The sequence below is a fragment of the Aulostomus chinensis genome, chromosome 19 (assembly GCF_037954235.1).
Source record: "Aulostomus chinensis isolate RoL2024-O1b breed Wild chromosome 19, RoL_Achi_v1.0, whole genome shotgun sequence".
Classification (NCBI taxonomy): domain Eukaryota; kingdom Metazoa; phylum Chordata; class Actinopteri; order Syngnathiformes; family Aulostomidae; genus Aulostomus; species Aulostomus chinensis.
Window position 1 is genome coordinate 16,080,440 of NC_141338.1, and position 18,667 is coordinate 16,099,106.

The following is an 18,667-nucleotide window of genomic DNA, read 5'->3' on the forward strand; positions in this document are numbered from 1 at the left end:
CTTTCAGTTGAGAGGCGGGGTTCACCCTGGACAGGTCACCAGTCCATCACAGGACCAACACATAGAGACAGACAACCATTCACACTCACAGTCACACCTACAGTCAATTTAGAGTATCAATCAGCCTCGTCCTCTCTTGATGTCTTTGGACTGTGGGAGGAAGCTGGAGTACCAGAGAGAACCCTCACAGGAACAGGGAGAACATGGAGACTCCACACAGAAAGATCCTGTGATGGAGCCAGGGCTCAAACCTGGAACCTTCTTGCTGTGAGGCCACAGTGCTGACCACTGCACCACCGTGCCAGGTGTGAGATAAGTCATCTTCTACATTTAGGCTGTACACAGTGTTCACAATTTCATCATGTGTTTAGTTACAGCAGCAAGAACCCTCTTTTATTGTATTTTATGGTCTCTGTTACCCTCTAGTGGTGCGTAGGGGAACTGCAGTTTATTACAGTTAATTCCGAATTTGACCTGATTTATTATTTACAATATTTGTTACAAAATACAAGGCTTGAGACTGAGGGGACTCACTTCTTCAAAATAGAACTCTTTACCAAATCAAATCTCAATCCTGCTGTCATTTTTCGTGCCTTCAAAGTAAAAGCTTTGGCAATATCGACAGTTGTTTTGCAGTGTTTCTAGAATAAAACTCCTTCCTCAGTGACTGTGCGACCCTCTACTTTGATTCCAGAACACACACACACACACACACGCGCGCGCGCGCGCGCATACTGGGTGAACCCACCGAGCCGCAGGCTCATTCAAGTAATTGTGTAATGTGTAATTTACTGGATTATTTCAGAGAGGATTTACCTGAAACCGCTCGTCCTGATAAATTGTCATTCTCCTCCATCCCAGTTGGTGGCGGTAAAGAGTGATATAGCTGTTTTTGTCAGCTGCTGTTTTCCATGTCAAGAAGAAGAAGAAGCAGGAAGACGCAGCAGAAGGAGAAGAAGAAGCAGGTTTTTTGCGGCTAGGACAGCGACTACAGGGCGATGGGGTGTGTATCTTTACATTTATCTGTTTGATGATGAAAGAACAAAAACTGCTACTGTTTTATGAGGTCAACAGACAGTTGAAGCAGCGATGTTCTCCGCCGGTCTGGAGGGTCTGGGCGTGTAGCGGCCGCAGGTCATCGGAGCTGATCGTGACTGTCCGCCTACACAGCGGCGTCTCTCCGGGCTGCTGTCAGGACGTCTCTGCTCCTCACGATCGACCTGCCGGCACTGAAACACGAGAAAGACGTCAACTTGCATGTGTGTTCGGGTGATATGAAATTTTAGGTGGAAGCTGCCGGTGACGTTGAAGACGGTTCAAATCACGTCTTCAGGTCTGCTGGGATGCGGAGGCTGGCGGCTCCACATCATCCGCTGGGGAGGAGAAGAGCGTTCAGGTCCAAACAGCTGCTTGTTCGAACGTCACTCGTTGGCGTGATGGAAGGGTTTTCAGACACATGCATCCACAACCGCCTGTAACGATGGGCCGTAACAATGTCTCCTCCGAAGAGTCGCGGCTGATAACGCCGTCTGGTTGGTTTGGGAAGCTGCAGCGGACCGCTGGAAATGTAGTTGGAACGAGTCAACGCAACACGGCGGCCTCGATCATGTTGAATGAACGGTGTGCGAACAGCGAGTGAACGAAAGTAGAACAAAAAGAACGCCTGTGGTGCGAGAGGCCTGGTAGAAGCTGCTGGTTCAATTCCCGACAAACGCTTGCAGCTTAGAACATCGGCTCGAAGCCACCGTACCGCGGGTGACACTGATGCCGTACTCGCACTGAAGGTACAAGAAGGCCTGGTGCTGACACCTCTATGGCACCTCAGGGGCAAACGGCGACATCTCGTGGCAGGCGGTGGTACTCGCTCACTTCACGACACCTCAGTTGTCAGGTGGGCATCAATGCCATTCATCATATTAACCCACACAGCAATGAAACAGCGGCTATTCCACTTGGATGCTGGCAATTTACAGTTTTATTGACACAAAAGTTGTCTGACTGTTGAGAGGCTGAGCCAGTACCACTGTGCTGCTGAGGTGCTGGCAGATGCCACCGGGGTGCTGATAAATACTCCTGAGGAGCCACTAGATGCTCCTGAGGTGCCACTAGATGCTCCTGAGGAGCCACTAGATGCTCCTGCGGTGCCACTAGATGCTCCTGAGGTGCCACTAGATGCTCCTGAGGTGCCACTAGATGCTCCTGAGGAGCCACTAGATGCTCCTGAGGTGCCACTAGATGCTCCTGAGGAGCCACTAGATGCTCCTGAGGAGCCACTAGATGCTCCTGAGGTGCCACTAGATGCTCCTGAGGAGCCACTAGATGCTCCTGAGGAGCCACTAGATGCTCCTGAGGTGCCACTAGATGCTCCTGAGGAGCCACTAGATGCTCCTGAGGAGCCACTAGATGCTCCTGCGGTGCCACTAGATGCTCCTGAGGAGCCACTAGATGCTCCTGAGGTGCCACTAGATGCTCCTGAGGTGCCACTAGATGCTCCTGAGGAGCCACTAGATGCTCCTGAGGAGCCACTAGATGCTCCTGAGGTGCCACTAGATGCTCCTGCGGTGCCACTAGATGCTCCTGAGGAGCCACTAGATGCTCCTGAGGTGCCACTAGATGCTCCTGAGGTGCCACTAGATGCTCCTGAGGAGCCACTAGATGCTCCTGAGGAGCCACTAGATGCTCCTGCGGTGCCACTAGATGCTCCTGAGGTGCCACTAGATGCTCCTGAGGTGCCACTAGATGCTCCTGAGGAGCCACTAGATGCTCCTGAGGAGCCACTAGATGCTCCTGAGGAGCCACTAGATGCTCCTGAGGTGCCACTAGATGCTCCTGAGGAGCCACTAGATGCTCCTGAGGTGCCACTAGGTGCTCCTGAGGTGCCACTAGATGCTCCTGAGGAGCCACTAGATGCTCCTGAGGTGCCACTAGATGCTTCTGTGGTGCCACTAGATGCTCCTGAGTAGGGCTGCAACGATTAGTCGACTAATCGTTTCAGTAGTCGGTGACTAGTGGACTATTAAAATAGTGGTTAGTTGCTGCCCTACTCCTGAGGTGCCACTTGGTGCTCCTTGCTCTTTGTCTCACTCATGTACCAGAGGTTTGGAGGAGGTGTTCCTCTCTTCTTCTCCTCCGTCATCTCCCTCTGTTTTATCTTCCTCAGTCTACCTGAGTCTTGCTGACCACCAGTGGTTATTGACCCACCCCCTCATCCATCTGTCAGCATGCAGGGATTCTACTCCAAGCTTGACTCCTCCCCCTCCTCCTCCCCATTGCTGGGGGTGGGCCTCGGCGGAGACGGCGCCCCTGTACCCCTCAGCCTGGCTGTGGAGGCGGAGAAAGCTCAGGCCCTCCTGCAGACATTTAGCTCTGCCTCTCTGCTGGCATCAGCAGGTCTCGGCATGTTCTGCGTGGTGGCGGACCACGCCCTCCAGCTGCCACTCATCCAGCATCACCTGTGGATGCGCGCTGCCTTGGACAACGCCACGCATGGATTAGTGGGGCTGTGGTCATGGGCGGTTGTTATCGGACTGAGGAAAAAGAGTGACGTGTACGAGGTGCTGCTGGCAGGTCTGTTGGCGTCAATCATTGACCTGGACCACTTCTATATGGCGGGATCCCTGTCACTCAAGGTAAGACGCTCCCTCTGGTTTGTCCTTATTTTTCCACAACATCCTGTGACTGGACGGGGCAGCAGCTGCTTGCTCCACTGTCGTGTTGGAATAATCAGTGTGGGCTTGGTTAGTACTTACTAATAGTACTTCATGTTGGTGTGAGGGACTCAGCACTTCCTGTTTGGACCCTTAAATGTTCAGCAGCATATTGAATATTCATCAGTTTTATTATGGCCCAGTTCAGAGGCTCCTAGAGCCCTAGAAACACTCACCCTGCAGCTCTGCCCTCTCTACCCCCACCAGGGAGACGTGGTTCAGGTCTAGGACCCGTGTGTGTCTTTGCAGGCTCTCAGCTAGCTGTAATACTCTGATGTGTCCCTCCAGGCCGCCGTGTCCCTCCCTCAGCGTCCTCCCCTCCACTGCTCCTCTCTCATCCCGGTCCTCTGTCTCTCCCTCCGCTTCCTCATGTGGATGGGTCGCCTCAAAGACGCCTGGTGCTCTTTGCCCTGGATGCTCTTCATTTCCATGGCAACACACCACATCCGGGATGCCGTACGCCACGGTTTGTGGGTGTGCCCGTTCGGCAACACGGCGCCGCTTCCCTACTGGCTGTACGTCAGCACCACGGCGACGCTGCCTCACCTGTGCTCAGTGCTCATGTACCTGACTGGAACACGGGATGTGATCTCCACCAAACATGGAGTGGCCATCGATGTTTAGAGCCCCGCGAGCTGGAACCCGGAAACAGCCATTAGATACTCAAAATGACTTTTTTTATGGCACTGGAGTGGAGGCGAACTGGAACTGGGTCTAACTGGACGAGAGGAACTTGGAAAAATATCGGAAGAAGTCTGAGACACCCGAAGAACAAGATCGTCCAGTCCTAAAGATACAAACCAGGGACGCTGGCAATGAGAACAAGAACAACTTCAGTTAAAAACCTGTTTTCCTGGTGTTTGTGCAGGTCAAAGACTGCCATCTCTCCTCGTCCTCACTGACCTCTAGCGATTCATCCCGTCGCCTCCTGACACCAGTTGTTTATTTATACACGAGCGAACTAGAACACGAGCGATGCAGGAGTTTGACGGAGGATTCTGACCTCCACGTCTGTCGGAAAACACATTTGATATGTTTTGGTTTTTTTAATTACACAATTACCGTTCGGAATCACTTGTGACAGGTACGTAATGGAGGCTGAGTGATATCTATTTGAGGTCTAACTTTGATTGTTCAGTGTGACATCGGTGCACTAAAATAATACATTTCACTGGAATTTAAATGATTGTAAATCCTCCCGTTCGTCTGACTTCTCTCGTGGGAGTTGTTAGGCTGAATCTCGCAGTGTTGCAGAGGTGGGGTTTCTCACCATGACATCTGAACTCTCTCCCGTTGTTGCACTGCATCTCGAGCCTCAACTGTGTGAGTTTTGATATCTGACAGAGCCTTTTGGACTTAGAAGTCCACGCGTCATCACTCGAACGGTTCTGTCAAGACTGTCTGTGTTTGGACCTGATTGAGAGTCGCGGTGCTGGGCTCCTCTCATCCACAGCCCAGTTCTGAAAAAGGAGCTGGTTGCCACTGTTCTGGTACCACAAAGTTCAGTTTGTTCAGGTCACGCTGGTTCCCTGCAATCAGAATGAAGTCAGTTCAGTGCCAGCTGCGCCTGAACCGGGGAGAGTTCCGCTTCCTCTTTTAGCTGTAAAGGTTCTGGACTCCTGTTCCAGACCAAAGTTCCCCTCCTGCTTACACAACTCTTAGCTGACTGGCATCTGTTCGGCGTCACACTCTGGTTGTGACGGCGGAGGCGATGCAGCCTCTGGTTCCGTCTTCAAATGTTTTGCTCGTTTGTGAAGGAGCGGTCAACTGTTGCCTTTCTCTGTACGTAACTCAGCCGTGTTCACCATCACGTGTAGTGACATGAGTTCAAGAATGAGAGTCATGAAGGAAGTCGGCACGGTGGTGCAGTGGTCAGCACTGTGGCCTCACAGCAAGAAGGTTCCAGGTTCCAGCCCCGGCTCCATCACAGGATCTTTCTGTGTGGAGTCTCCATGTTCTCCCTGTTCCTGTGTGGGTTCTCTCTGGTACTCCAGCTTCCTCCCACAGTCCAAAGACATCAAGAGGGGACGAGGCTGATTGATACTCTAAATTGACTGTAGGTGTGACTGTGAGTGTGAATGGTTGTCTGTCTCTATGTGTTGGTCCTGTGATGGACTGGTGACCTGTCCAGGGTGGGATAGGCCCCCCCCCCCCATCCCTGTGACCCTTAATAGAATAAGAGGAAGAAAATGGATGGATGGAGTCAGGAAGGAGTCACATGTTCATACGTACGTTGTGTTTTTGTTTACTTACAACATGAATACAACTTCACCACTCTGACCAAAGTAATCATGAATATTCATTCTCAGAAGTGTAGGGACGGTGGATACCAAAGCCTTTTTAGTTTCCATCTGGTACCATGAAGTGATTTTCTAAAGGAAATGTATTAAAGACACGTCACATTCATTCTTGAGCTGCGACTGACGACGGAGTTTGCGATGTTAACGTCCTCGCCTTCAGTCACGTGACACGTGCAGCAGTGACGCAGCGGCCTGTGAGATATTCCTGCATTTTTAAAGGAGTCAAAACCAAAGCAAAATGCGTAAGCAGCATTTTTCTTTTTGTTTGTAAAGTCGTCAAATTGTTTGTTTCTACTTTTTTAAAGAATATTTCATACAGAACGTGTAGACGTGCGTCTCACACCGTATCACAGCCGAACCTCGGGACGGTTCCTGCCGAGGCAGCTGGAGCTGAGCTATTGAACAACTTCATACTTCTCCCTCACACAGATGACGATTAACCACGGGGAGATTGATGCTGCGGCATGGATCCGTCCACATTGACTTTGTTTTGATTCCTTTAAAGAACATCTCTGGATATTAAAATCTGACGTCGGCGGCTGGAGGCTCCATGACTTCAGGGAGCCGCCATGGCTGTGCGCGTCCATAAACCTGGATGCTGCCTGGAGGCTTGTGGGGCTTAAAAATAGCCTGCTGTTACTGCTGTGCGATGAATGAATAAATACAAAAGCTTATTTAAACTTTATTTGAAGTTTTGTACGGTTAAAGAAGCAAGAAATTCGCTAAATAGTTGTGATTAATTTCAATATTACCAAGGAATTGCAGCTCAATCGATGCAGCTCTACTCTTTGTTTTTGTGTGAAAAGGTGGTGTCGTATTTTCTTATATTTAACCACAACCTTTCTGTAAAGGACTTAACTTTTCTCACAGTCTTTAGCACAAAATTTATTCCTAACGTTTGTTTTTAATAAATTTGTTGGTGGCTGGTACGCATCATTTAATGATCTTTCTTCCTAGAAAAAGAAGCCGTTCTTGGTTTTTTAAATGATGACAGTTTGGTATCGCTCATCCCGAACACTGACATCTCTGCCTCTTCCTCTTTGGTCATTGTCATTTTTGAAGTTTTTAAATTTACTGCTGAATTAAACTGCTTAGTTGTTTGTTTTGTTTTGTTTAAACAGATGCAACTGTACAGAAATGTTGGAGTCATTGTTCACGTTTAGGCTCAGTTGAGGACACCATGATGACCCAGCTGACGTCACTGTGACGACTGTGGTGTAAAAACCTACCAGAGACGAAACGAGGGGTCCGTCTGTTTATCGGTTTAATTTTGGTTTCAATTCCTGTTGAAATATCATCTTTTATTTATTTGAGTTTTGAGGGTTCATCCCTCATGTGAAGCTGTCGTGTTAATATCTGACCACTAGGTGGCGGCGGCAGGGAAATTAATAACTGCACTTGCTTTAAAAAAAAAAAAGGTATAAATGGAAAATGAAAGAAAAATCAGTGTGGAAGGAGTCTTGAATTTAAAAGGAAATAAAACAAATGACCTCGTTGAAAGTCATTTGAAGTCGTTTTGGGAGAAAAAAAAACTGCTTCAGAAAAGTGGTCTGCTTTGTCGTGGCAGGACTAGAATCGATATTTTGATGTATTTATTAATGACAGATGTCCTGTTCCCTCCTGGACGACGGTACATGGGATGGCCTGGACATGTTTTGGGTGCACAATCATTTTATAACTCCAACTCTGTACACCACGACACACTCGCAGGTCTCACTGCCACCTGCTTAAACACTGAAACTGCATTTTAGACAACGTGAGGTTCCATTCCAGTTTCGTTTTCAGCGAGTCACCCTTTTTTTGTTGCTGCTTATATTTACAATGTGAATAGGATATTGAATTTTGCACATTTTTGTATTTATTTGCCATTATTAGTTGAATGATTTTAATTGCATTGTTTTAATTGCCAGATATACTGTAGCTGGCAACAGTTGTCTTCTTTTTATCTCAATAAACTGCACTCTGTACTTGTGTGTGTGCACTTTATGTCAGCACATACTGCATATTTGCTGACAGAAGTGTAGTTTTCCTGGAGATGAAGTACTCAGGTCTGTCAGGGTGGTTTCATGTCCTACCACTAGTGGCCGCTGTGGCTTGTGCAGCTCACACCTGCTGCTTGTCTGGGCTCTCTTTCTCCAGCACAACCTGACACAGCAGCTGATTTCTCTGTGTTTTCAAGGCTCAAATGTAAAAATGTCTGACTGTCACTCATAAAAGCCCCCTGACACGATTGGTGTGATAAAATAGTATTTATTATTTCACAGAAACATACAAGGACAGGGAAAAAAAACAAAAAACAGCTTATGGTGATATCTGTCATACAGGTAAAGCAAAAACACAAACTATGTACATCAGAGAATGGACGCCTGAGTGTAATTTGAGTTAGAAGAACAAAAACCAACAGCAGGCTCGTCACATACTGCAGAGGAACATGAGAGAAAGGAAACCACAAACCCAGCGGTGCATCAAAGTCCAACGGGGAAGAAAGGAAAGCGTTTACGTCGAACCTTAAAAATCTGATGGATGGACAGTCACTCATACTGCACGTTGCCCAGAGTCTGGGGAACTTTTATACAAAATCTGGCAGATTCACATTGGCAAAGTGTCTTTAAAAAATGTTTCATAAAAATATTTTGAAAAAAGAAAACTTCTTTTAGCAGTCAGTATATTTTACAATAATCATTTACTTTGTAGTTTCTGGTTGAAATGATTTATATTCTAAATTTCTAATGATTATTTTGATTTTTTTGTTTGGTATTTCCACCCGTGATGCTACACTGCTAACAGTATATGCTTTACAATGAGCTACCAGGTAGTTTCCACTTCTAGCGGACTTGGAAGGTTTGGAATATGTAGAAGTACACACTAGAGAGTATTTAAATATATGAAGTATTTGTATCAACTGGAAGTGGGGAAATACTGTGACATTGAAATGACTAAATACATTCAAAGTCACTCTTGAGAATTCCAATTTACTTGAGCACTTTTAAAAATCCAACTTAGCTAATAAATAAAAACGTGTAAAAATACTCTTAAAATTGTTCGGTATCTATGGAATTTTGCTACTTTTAAAACAGAACAGGCTTAACAATATCAACCAATTACTCAATGCAAAGGAATTTTTTGTTCATTTTAGAAAATGAAAGTTTTACTTTCTTTGTTAAAGTTGCAACAAGGACAGAAATATGCAAAGAAAAAAAAAGAAAGAAGTCGTCTGAATAAGAAGTAATTCAGCAAACGTACTGTGTTCATACAGTAATCTTACAGTAACAAAGCTTCATATAACTGGGGAGAAGGATGCAGGACAATCGTCCAGACACAGGGACAATCGTCCAGACACAGGGACAATCGTCCAAAGACAGGGACAATCGTCCAGACACAGGGACAATCGTCCAGACACAGGGACAATCGTCGAGACACGGGTACAGTCGTCCAGACACGATCATCTTCCTTAGCCAGCTTTTAAATGAAATGTTGCCAGAACGCTTGTCTGAGCTGATCTGAGTGTTCAGCTGGCAGTTTCCCCGTCGTGGTCTGATAACGTCTCTGCAGCCATCAGGAGAGGGAGACATGTCTGAAACCCTCCAAAATCACGTTGTAGTTTCCATATAAACATCACATATAGGAACATAGATGAAGTGTAAAGGGTTATATATATATCTATATATATAATATACAGAGACGAAGCTTCAAATGGATCCATGCATAAAATATGTTGAGCTAGCTTGAGAGAATATACAGGACGACACAGAACTACACGGTCAGTCGAGTCATGGGCTGCTTAGTGACGACGCAGCCATACAATCGTCAACTCGCTGGCGGCCGTTAGCAGGAAGGTTTGTTGGCGCGAGCGTCGAAGCTAAAACTGATCAACTGTACAAGAGGTATTTGTGACTTCTCATGAGCACTTGTTGCCCCCCCAAAATCATTCATCGTCCAAGAGTTGGTGGGTTGTGAGACACAAGCACAGTGAGCGAGAGTCGCTCTTGTCGAGTCACCACCATCATCAAAGGTCATTCAGCTACACACACGCCAGGTCTTCAGACTGACCAGATGGCCACAGTGAGACGGGAAAACACAGGGCAGGCTGGTTTGTCAGCGAGGGAGACTGACCTGGGGTCTGAATTATAAACCTGGTGGGAGGAAGCGAGCAGTAGTACGTAAACTCTGAACTGTGCGTATGAACATCTGGAGACAGGTGATGAGGTGATTCCAGGTTCTCAGTGTTATCCTGAACAACCCAATCAATCAGGTGTCTGAATGTAGTGAGCTGAAACTGTCCCGTGAACACCTCTGAATCTGAAACTACGCTGAAGCAAAGAAGAGAACGATGCGATAACTTCCCTCCACAGATCACATTAGAACGTTAGAGAACGGTTCCTTACAGTATCGCCTAGTGCTGTGACGTCACCAAGTACCATTTGCCTTTTCACTGTATTTGTGGATTGACAATGAGACACTGCAGCACACACACACTCCCATCACCCTCACCCATCTCATCACGTGATGAACTTGGTGAAGTCTGTGACTGAGGCCAGTCTTCTGCCACCGTTATGAGCCTCCTCCTGTAGCATCACCACACAGTCCAGGCAGCCTTGATGAAGCTCGACTTTGATCTAAACAAGCTCAAACGTCTTGATGAAATGATATCAGGACGCTACTGGTTGATGACATCACGTTGTTACTGTGTGATGTCATCCATCCGATTGCTGTTAACACATGAACACTGCACTGGCACTCCTGGTCCACTTTTCCTGGCAGGTGTTGTCATGATTCCCTGTGAGGAACCACTGATCGCGAGCATTGACCAATTGTTATTTGTCAATTGTGGTTAAAAGTGGGCGTGGCGAGCGTGGATGTGAGGCAGGTTTCACATGTGCACGGTTTTATCGAGTTGCTTTGGTGGTTTTAGCATGAATCCTGTGCAGTTTCATAAATGAGACCCCTGGTTAGTTTTGACGTTTCCCTCTTCTACAACTATGAAACAATGACTTCAATGAGGCACATCCAGAGACTCCACTTTCACCGACACTCTCAGTCCATGCAGCAAGACCCGCATCCATGTTCAAACCCCCCCGGAGTGAACCTGTGTGACAGACACACCCACCATGGCCGCCGCACAGAGTAACTGACCTGGTTTCAACAAATACCTCGGTGAGATTTGTTCACTTTCCAATGGGGCTTTTACCTAAGATGATTATTCTGTAATGACGCAAAAACTAAGTGCTTAAGAATATCTCTCCAGCCCCCCCCCCCTATATATATATATATATATATCTGAATAAACCAAAACAAACCTCTGTCCCTAATCACAGCCAAAAAGAAACTTAAATTATAAAAGGCCTTATTACAGGTAACACCTTGGCTGTGATGCTGAAACAATCAAACCCTCATGGATCGATAATATCTGGAAAAAACTGAATGAAGAACTCAGAAATGTGAATATTTGTGGATTTCTTTGAGTTTACTATTTGAGATTAAATGTACTGAGCCCTGGAGTGAAGCTGTTGTGAGGCCACACTATGTAGTTTGTTCCCTCAGTTTATTTACTGTAATTAATTTCTGATTGAGGGAACTAATCATAACTTGTGGCAACCAATGAACTGAGTTGAGGGAGCAAGAAAGGTATTTGTTGTCTTTTATCTGTATGCCCCCCCCCCCCCCCCCGGCCTCTCTAGCTAATAGAGAACATAATTAATAACAGGCCAAAAATTGACAGATGACTTGATCTCATCAAAGGTAATTGGAGTAATTTGATTTACTGGTTTTAATTGTGAACAGGAGGACATTGCTAAACCTGTAAAAAATGCTTAAGAAAAACAAACCTCTTCCTTGAGAGAGGATTTCCTTTCTACGTGATGATTTGATGTCATAAAACATGCTGGTATTTTGTGAATAGGCCGGGATCTCCTCCCTCCCCCCTCTCTCTCTCTCCACCATGTGAGTCATTCACACACTCTCAAGAGGATGGATGATCGCAAACAAAAGAGCAATACCCCACAAAATGAGCCTATCATGCAACATAAATCCTGTGTAATAACTGAAATGTGTGATCTGGAACCTTCCCTGGGGGGTCAGGATACTGGAGCAGGTGACTTCCTGCCCATCAGCTGACACCATAATGCCCGTAGTAGCTGCTGTGATATCAGACGCACACCAGAGGTTGGCAACAGTTGTTTCCTTCACAGCATTGAGTCAGTCGGCCAGTCGATGCAACAATGGACGCACATTAATTATCTCTTAACCAACAATAAAAAGAACGTGAGGAGCTGGAGAAGAGACGCAAACCGTCCAAGATAATATTGTCCTCTTCTCCTGTTTGGCAGCTGCACTTGCTGTTCTTGTGTGTTTTCAATATGTCTGTCCACCTGAAGCAGCATTGTGTGTGTGTGTGTGTGTGTGTGTGTGTGTGTGTGTGTGTGTGTGTGTGTTTGGGGGGCAGAGGGGGTGTCCTGGTGAAGTGTCACTGCTACAATCCGCTCAGGAATAGATTGCAGGGTCCCACTGCCCTGCTGATGCATTATGGGTAGAGGAGTTCGATGCCATCACCGAACGTGTCCAGGGAATTCTTACCATTCGGTAACTTCCTCTTTTGGTCTGTGTAGACCCTGAATGGTTTCTGACTGATGAATTCTGGTTAATGCTAATACAGACGGCAGCACGCTACAGTTGCGAAGTCCCGCCATCCCAGGAGCCCTAGAACGGGCTGACGGTGCTCAAGGACAACCTGAGAGGAGACAAGAGGAGCAGAGGAGAGTTGGACCAACAAAAAATACAGGAATGAATTGAAGAGAAGAAGAGTAGAACAGAGGAGTAATAATAGAACTTTAAAAACATGTATAAATCATAATGTAATTAAGCGTTGCCTTGATCTGCCGCAGATTTAAATAACATAGTTGCATGAGAGATATGCAGGCATATTTACAGGGTTATAATTTGTGTGTGTGTGTTTGGCTTATAATCACAAGCTGGCTGGCGATCTGAAGCGTTGTCTCAGTGTTGTTTATAGCAACGCTAAGAGCCACTTTGCTATGTCTCTTTAACTCCTCAGCTCAAATCTGTCTTGTGTGGTCATCCTTATACAGTAAATATGAAAGAAGAAAATTTATTAGCAACATCAAGGAGGTGTGGTCGGTGCCAGCATCTGACGGTTGGTTTGATCGTCAGAAGGACAACAAAAAAACTACTGGGCTGATTTTTTTTATTTTTTAAACCAAACTGGTGGTGTGCAGCATGGATCGTTGAAGAGGCCATTGAATTTTAGGTTTAGATCTGTTAAGTATAGTGGGAAACCACTCTTCTTTTTTCATAGAATACAGAACTCAACCTACTCAGAAAGTAACAGAACACAAGCAGGTTTCACACCAAATCAGGGGCTGCAGCATTGTGGGCATGTCACTGTATTTGATAGACATTTGCTGTGGATTCAACTGTAAAAGCAGTTTGAGAAACACCATCAAAAAACAAACGAGATGAAAAGGGTTCTCAATGAGTGCTGATTTATATCTCTCTTCAGGGCAGCTCAGGAAAGATGTGGGTCAGTCTTTCTTCCATGTTCTCTGTTGCCCGAGACACAGCAGAATACTGCAGTGCTCCACCATAATAAAGTGCTTCTTCACACGGGCATCTTCTGGTCTGATCTCCAGCTTACACATAAAACATGTTTTGCAGAGACCGCAGCACAAACACAGTTGGTTCTATGGAGATTCATTCAAATTTAAATCCTTAGAGTTCCATGTTGTCACACGGTTAAAGGGAAAAAAACAAGAGCTGTCACGAAAAAACAAGCATGGCGCAGTGACACATGGTCACTCAAATCGGCTACAGTGATGACAAGATGCGTTGCTGATGAACCCGGTTTGTTTCGAGCGTTCCATGATTAGTCACCGCAACCTAACGTCTTTCCTGAAGCTAAAACTTTTGTGGGACAGACAGCTGTGTCACAAACACCCTCATTTAAATTAATAAGAGAACCGGTGTCTTTGCCGTGGCACCTGATTTGCTGGAAAAAAATGATGAGACATAAAAGGCGTAAGACACTCTAAATGAAAGTAAAGACTGTAATTGCTGCATCTCACATTAGATTGGCATGGACTTCATCTTGACCATTGAGGTGAGCTCCTGTTTATTAGTCACATGATCACGCCGCCTTTGCCTCACCCTGAAAACAGAAATTCATGTAGCATCACTTCAGAAAGAATACAGAGATGCAACATCAGTAGTGGAGCTAGAAATACCACATTGTGGTTGTATGCCTCCACGCTGTGTGCCTGCCACAGTGACCTCCACCTCTCACTACCGAAATTCTTTTAGCTCATTCTGAGCCCCAGTCGACGTTTGTAACAAATTTGAAGGAATTTCCTCAAGGATGATCCTGAGTTATTGGATCAATGAGAATGGGACAGGCGTACAGCGAGCAGGCATAAAAATGTGAGTGTGCATGTGTACTGTACAGTCTTACCACACAACAAAGATGAGGGAAAGAACCGTGGTGAGGATGACCACGGAGAACAAAACCAGCAGGATCACTAAACCCAAATTACCATTATCCTCATCGACTGGATCTGGCAGGGAGAAGAGAATGTGAGAGATGGTGAGAATGAAAAACACGCTGAGTGATAGATGAGAAAGATAGAAAAAAACTGTAGTGGAACTGATAAAACACAGGTTGAAACCCAAAATAGTCAAGGAAGGAAGAAGACGGAGAGGAAGACATGGCTGAAAAGTTCACACATCTCTGGGTGGTTGCCCTCAAAATCTAAAAAATATTGTGCATTTTTTTTTAACATTCCATCATGTTTGTGCCTCTGACAAAACAAAACAAAAGAGAGTGTGTGTGTGTGTGTGTGTGTGTGTGTGTGTTCCTTAATTACTCTCTAAATATGCCACTCACTCATTCATTAGCTTTCACACAAACACGCATTTACCATACTGAAGGGAGTAAACAACATCTCACACAAACAAAAAGATCATTTTTAACTGTGAAACAAATACACAAAAAAAAGTAGAGCACAGACACATTAACGGGAAAAAATGCTCGGTGATAAAAAAGATTTATGCGCACATCTGTGAATGACTGCGGACACACAGAGAGAAGACATCTGGTTCACAGCCAACCATTTTAGAGATGCATCACCAACACAGTCACAGCTCTCTACTGTGTGTTTTTGTCTCCTTTCTCTCTATCTGGTGTGGGACTATATGGGTACGTTTTTTGCAGGTTTGCATCTGCAGTCTGTTTTGGCTTTTGTTATATATGAGCTGCTATGTACTTAACTTTTCATCAGTGCGTGCAGAGTAGAAAACATAAAAACCTGCAGGTGCAATTTACTGCAATTATATGCAATTTGGTGATGAATCCCGGCACAAGGCATCTGCACTGTTACATCTAGAGTGTAATAACCCTAAATGATGCCTTATCAGGATTACTGCCACAACGAATGCTGCTGCTTCTTCTTCTCGATGCTGATAAAACACACTATTCTGCAACCTTGCTACAAAATGAAGTGAAGTAGAATTGAAAAATAAGGTTTTACTTGAGTCAACAGCAGTCAGATGCTTCAAACTGAGTACAATAAAACTTTTCTGAGTAAAAAGCCAGTATGAATCATGTAAAATAGCCATTTTTGAACTGCTTTGTCTGAAGTAATTTATTTTGAACGAGCTTTAGCTGTCTGTGTGGAGCTCAACAATTTTGCCAAATCTGCTATTAATCTTAAAACGTGACAAAATTCTTGTAAACTAATCTACTGGCTTAGTTTATTATCAGGCAGTTTATTATCCGTCAACCAGCAGTGGAGGACTAAACTATGAAGTTAGGTATTATCAATTCATTTCACTTGATGTATGACTACATTTTGAATACCTCTGTTAATGTTTTATTCAGGCATCACACAAGATGAGACATTTATTGATGAAAAAATTGACTAAAATTGTAAAATCACAGATCACAGACACATTGACTTCTTGATGCACACATTTTAAGTGGTAGTAACAGTACTCCCACGATGCAGTACAGTAATAGATGAAGTAAATATAACAGTAATAAAGTTTAAAATGATCACAGTAACAGTAGTAGAGAAGCAGTAGCCTTAACTGTAATTAGGGGTGCAGTCCCCACACAACAGTCTCAGTGGTTGTCGATACATCTCATGGCAATATTCACCGTGGGGGAAATTGTGTTACTTGTATTTTTACAAAAAAAGCATGTTCAGATGTGTGTGGGTAGTTATTCTAACAAGGCTGTATTCCAAAGTTCTTATTTTGCAGATTTAAATCATTAACTGACACTATGCTACGTAAGTAAGCAAGTTTAGCAACAGAAGTAGTAAAATGATGAAGTAGCAAAATTATTGGTAATGAAACTTTGCATAGTAATAGCTTGTTAAGGTTGAGGCCATGTAGCTAGCATTAGCAACAAAAGATTCTTACTGTGGGACTTTGCAGTGGAGGTCTCAGGCTTTGTGTTGAAGGGGAAGAAATAGTCAGAATATGTGTCCTCTGGCTGCAGTTCAGGATCTATGGTCGTGTATTCTGTAGGAGACACGCACGCATACGCACGCATACGCACACATACACGCACACGCACGAACGCAAACACACACACACACACACACACACACACACACACACACACACACACACACACACAGAGTCAGCTCAGAGGACGCTGATTGACTGATTTACATCAATTTCCGGGAGACCATACCAACTACTTCCTTAATAATCTTGACAATAACATTATAGCAATGCACCATTAAATGTCGTGGTGGAATTTTAGTAAAGCTTTTCATAGGTTGTGTGATTTATGATACAGGTTTTATATTAAATGGGTCAGAAATGAGCAATTCTTTCTCACCTTCCCAGGGCTGTACAAAAAGCAGAGGACTCCAATCACTCCACTGGCTCTCTGAGTTCACCTCATCCATGGCTCGAACCTGAACCTGGTGAAGGTGGCCAGCCAGGGCATCGAATATCTCGACTGGACTCTCCTCAGAGTATATCTACATAAAAAACAAATGTACAGGACAGCAAATAAGTGCAGAAAACCGTGTAGAGAAAAGGGAAGAAACTCTGATGTTCAGTGGTAGTGGCCCAAGTGTGAGTTCTGAGGGACCTGCCAAGCAAAATGTAACAGAAAAAAGTGTTGACAGGAGTAGATAACTAATCACTTGACACGCGCCAAATATCATGTTTAAATATAAAAACTGGTCTTTTTCAGGTTTTTGTGTTTTTAATGCTTCTGTTGGGAGTTGATTTGTGAACGTTTTATTTGAGCCCCCACTACACACGCACTGCAACCGAGAAAAGAGCTAGACATGCAGAAAAGCTGTGTGTGAGAACAAAGTCTGAATCTGCTGGATTGAACATTAAGCTGACTTTATCCTGCCAGGTCCCTGCGACAAAGCCAGAGCAATGTCCAACAGAGTTCATGTGTGTATAGAGTGGAACCGGAATGAGTTTTTGGTTAAATGCCTGAAATAAGGTCAGTGGTGAACACAAGATTTAAATAGTTTAGCTTCTTGTTCTACGTTATAAAACACACCAGTAAATACAGCTCTTGTGAATTTCAAAGTAATTATGTGTCTTAAAAAAGGCTGTTGCTTACAAGTGGCTAAATTAAACAAGGATGTCATTGACATTAAATGGCATCATACCGGAAGCAGAGGAAACACAAAGCTAGCTGTGGTGATGTTGAAATTGTGTATCTGCAGTGTAGTTAGTTTATAGTATAGTGTTAGCCTTGTACTGTAATCACTGCATTTACATTTCAAAAATCTTGGGTCAAGATCACCTTGCTGAACAAAACATGCATGTCACAGAGGTTACTTTCTGCAATGACTGAAAATCCAGTGTTGAAATCCAGTAGCTTTTTGTCCAAGGAATTCATGACGATAACAATGGTTAGCCTAAAAAAACACATCATCCCTGGAGCAGCCTATGGAGAATCTACAGCAAGCAACTGGGCTTTTTAGGGATGTTTCTATATTATGAAAGGGTGTAGCAGAAATAAGATTCAAGAGCTTAAAAGAAATTTAAGGAATAGCATTAGAAGTTGTTGTTTGATGTAAGATCAAGTTAAGTATCCATACCTGACCACATAATACTTTGCGACATGTTCTACCTCCCACATGCCAGGCGCCACTGAGAAGGCATCTGAGATGGACAATTCTCTGGTTGCGTGTTGCATGTGTGAAAGGACACTGAGCTCTCATCAAAGGTGAAATTACTAACCTCTGACCAGTGCATGGAGCCATGTGGCCTGTATCTGATCTGAAACACTAGAGGGAAACCATCACGCTGCGTCCACGAAGAAGGAAAGTTCCAGGAGATAATCAATCTCTTTGGATAGCCTTCTACCTCTTTGGCCATCACAGACTCTGGAGGGTCAGGTTTCACTGCAAAAAAAAAAAAGATAGAAAGAGTAATTAATTCCATTTTGGCAAGGAACTGGAAACACAATATAACCTATGCACTGCTTCAATTTCTCATCATCTTGTTTTCCTGTTACTTGAATGTTTTCATACTGAATCTACTGAGACACTTTCCTATTATTGGTATCAGCAAATACAAAATTTCTTAAAATTTTCAGAACCACGTTTTTGGGCTTGTTTTTGGTTTGTTTAATCTGCCACATGCAGATACATGTATATAGTCTAA

At 44.5% G+C, this 18,667-nt stretch overlaps 2 protein-coding genes across 3 annotated transcripts in view; one reads left to right on the plus strand and one right to left on the minus strand.

Annotated features, from left to right (window-relative positions):
* Positions 1 to 916: 916 nt before the first annotated feature.
* Positions 917 to 8,791, plus strand: tmem267 (transmembrane protein 267). 2 transcript variants are annotated; one of them, XM_086186835.1, is made up of 3 exons: positions 917 to 1,003; positions 3,161 to 3,629; positions 3,996 to 8,791. In XM_086186835.1, exons 2-3 carry the CDS (start codon positions 3,222 to 3,224, stop codon positions 4,329 to 4,331), a joined length of 744 nt encoding a protein of 247 aa, XP_086042961.1. In that variant the 5' UTR covers positions 917 to 1,003; positions 3,161 to 3,221; the 3' UTR covers positions 4,332 to 8,791. The 2 variants fall into 2 exon arrangements, with proteins under 2 accessions (XP_086042961.1, XP_086042962.1); XM_086186836.1 differs by lacking the exon at positions 917 to 1,003 and adding an exon at positions 1,032 to 1,784.
* Positions 8,792 to 11,674: 2,883 nt separating this feature from the next.
* il11ra (interleukin 11 receptor subunit alpha) overlaps positions 11,675 to 18,667 on the minus strand; it is a 54,227-nt gene continuing 47,234 nt past the window's right edge. Inside the window, exons 7-12 of the mRNA XM_086186834.1 lie at positions 18,242 to 18,405; positions 16,866 to 17,010; positions 16,439 to 16,540; positions 14,469 to 14,571; positions 14,086 to 14,168; positions 11,675 to 12,734 (exon numbers count right to left, since the gene is read on the minus strand). Of these exons, the coding sequence (XP_086042960.1) occupies positions 14,087 to 14,168; positions 14,469 to 14,571; positions 16,439 to 16,540; positions 16,866 to 17,010; positions 18,242 to 18,405 (596 nt within the window). The 3' untranslated portion in view covers positions 11,675 to 12,734; position 14,086. The remainder of the gene's footprint in view (positions 12,735 to 14,085; positions 14,169 to 14,468; positions 14,572 to 16,438; positions 16,541 to 16,865; positions 17,011 to 18,241; positions 18,406 to 18,667) is intronic.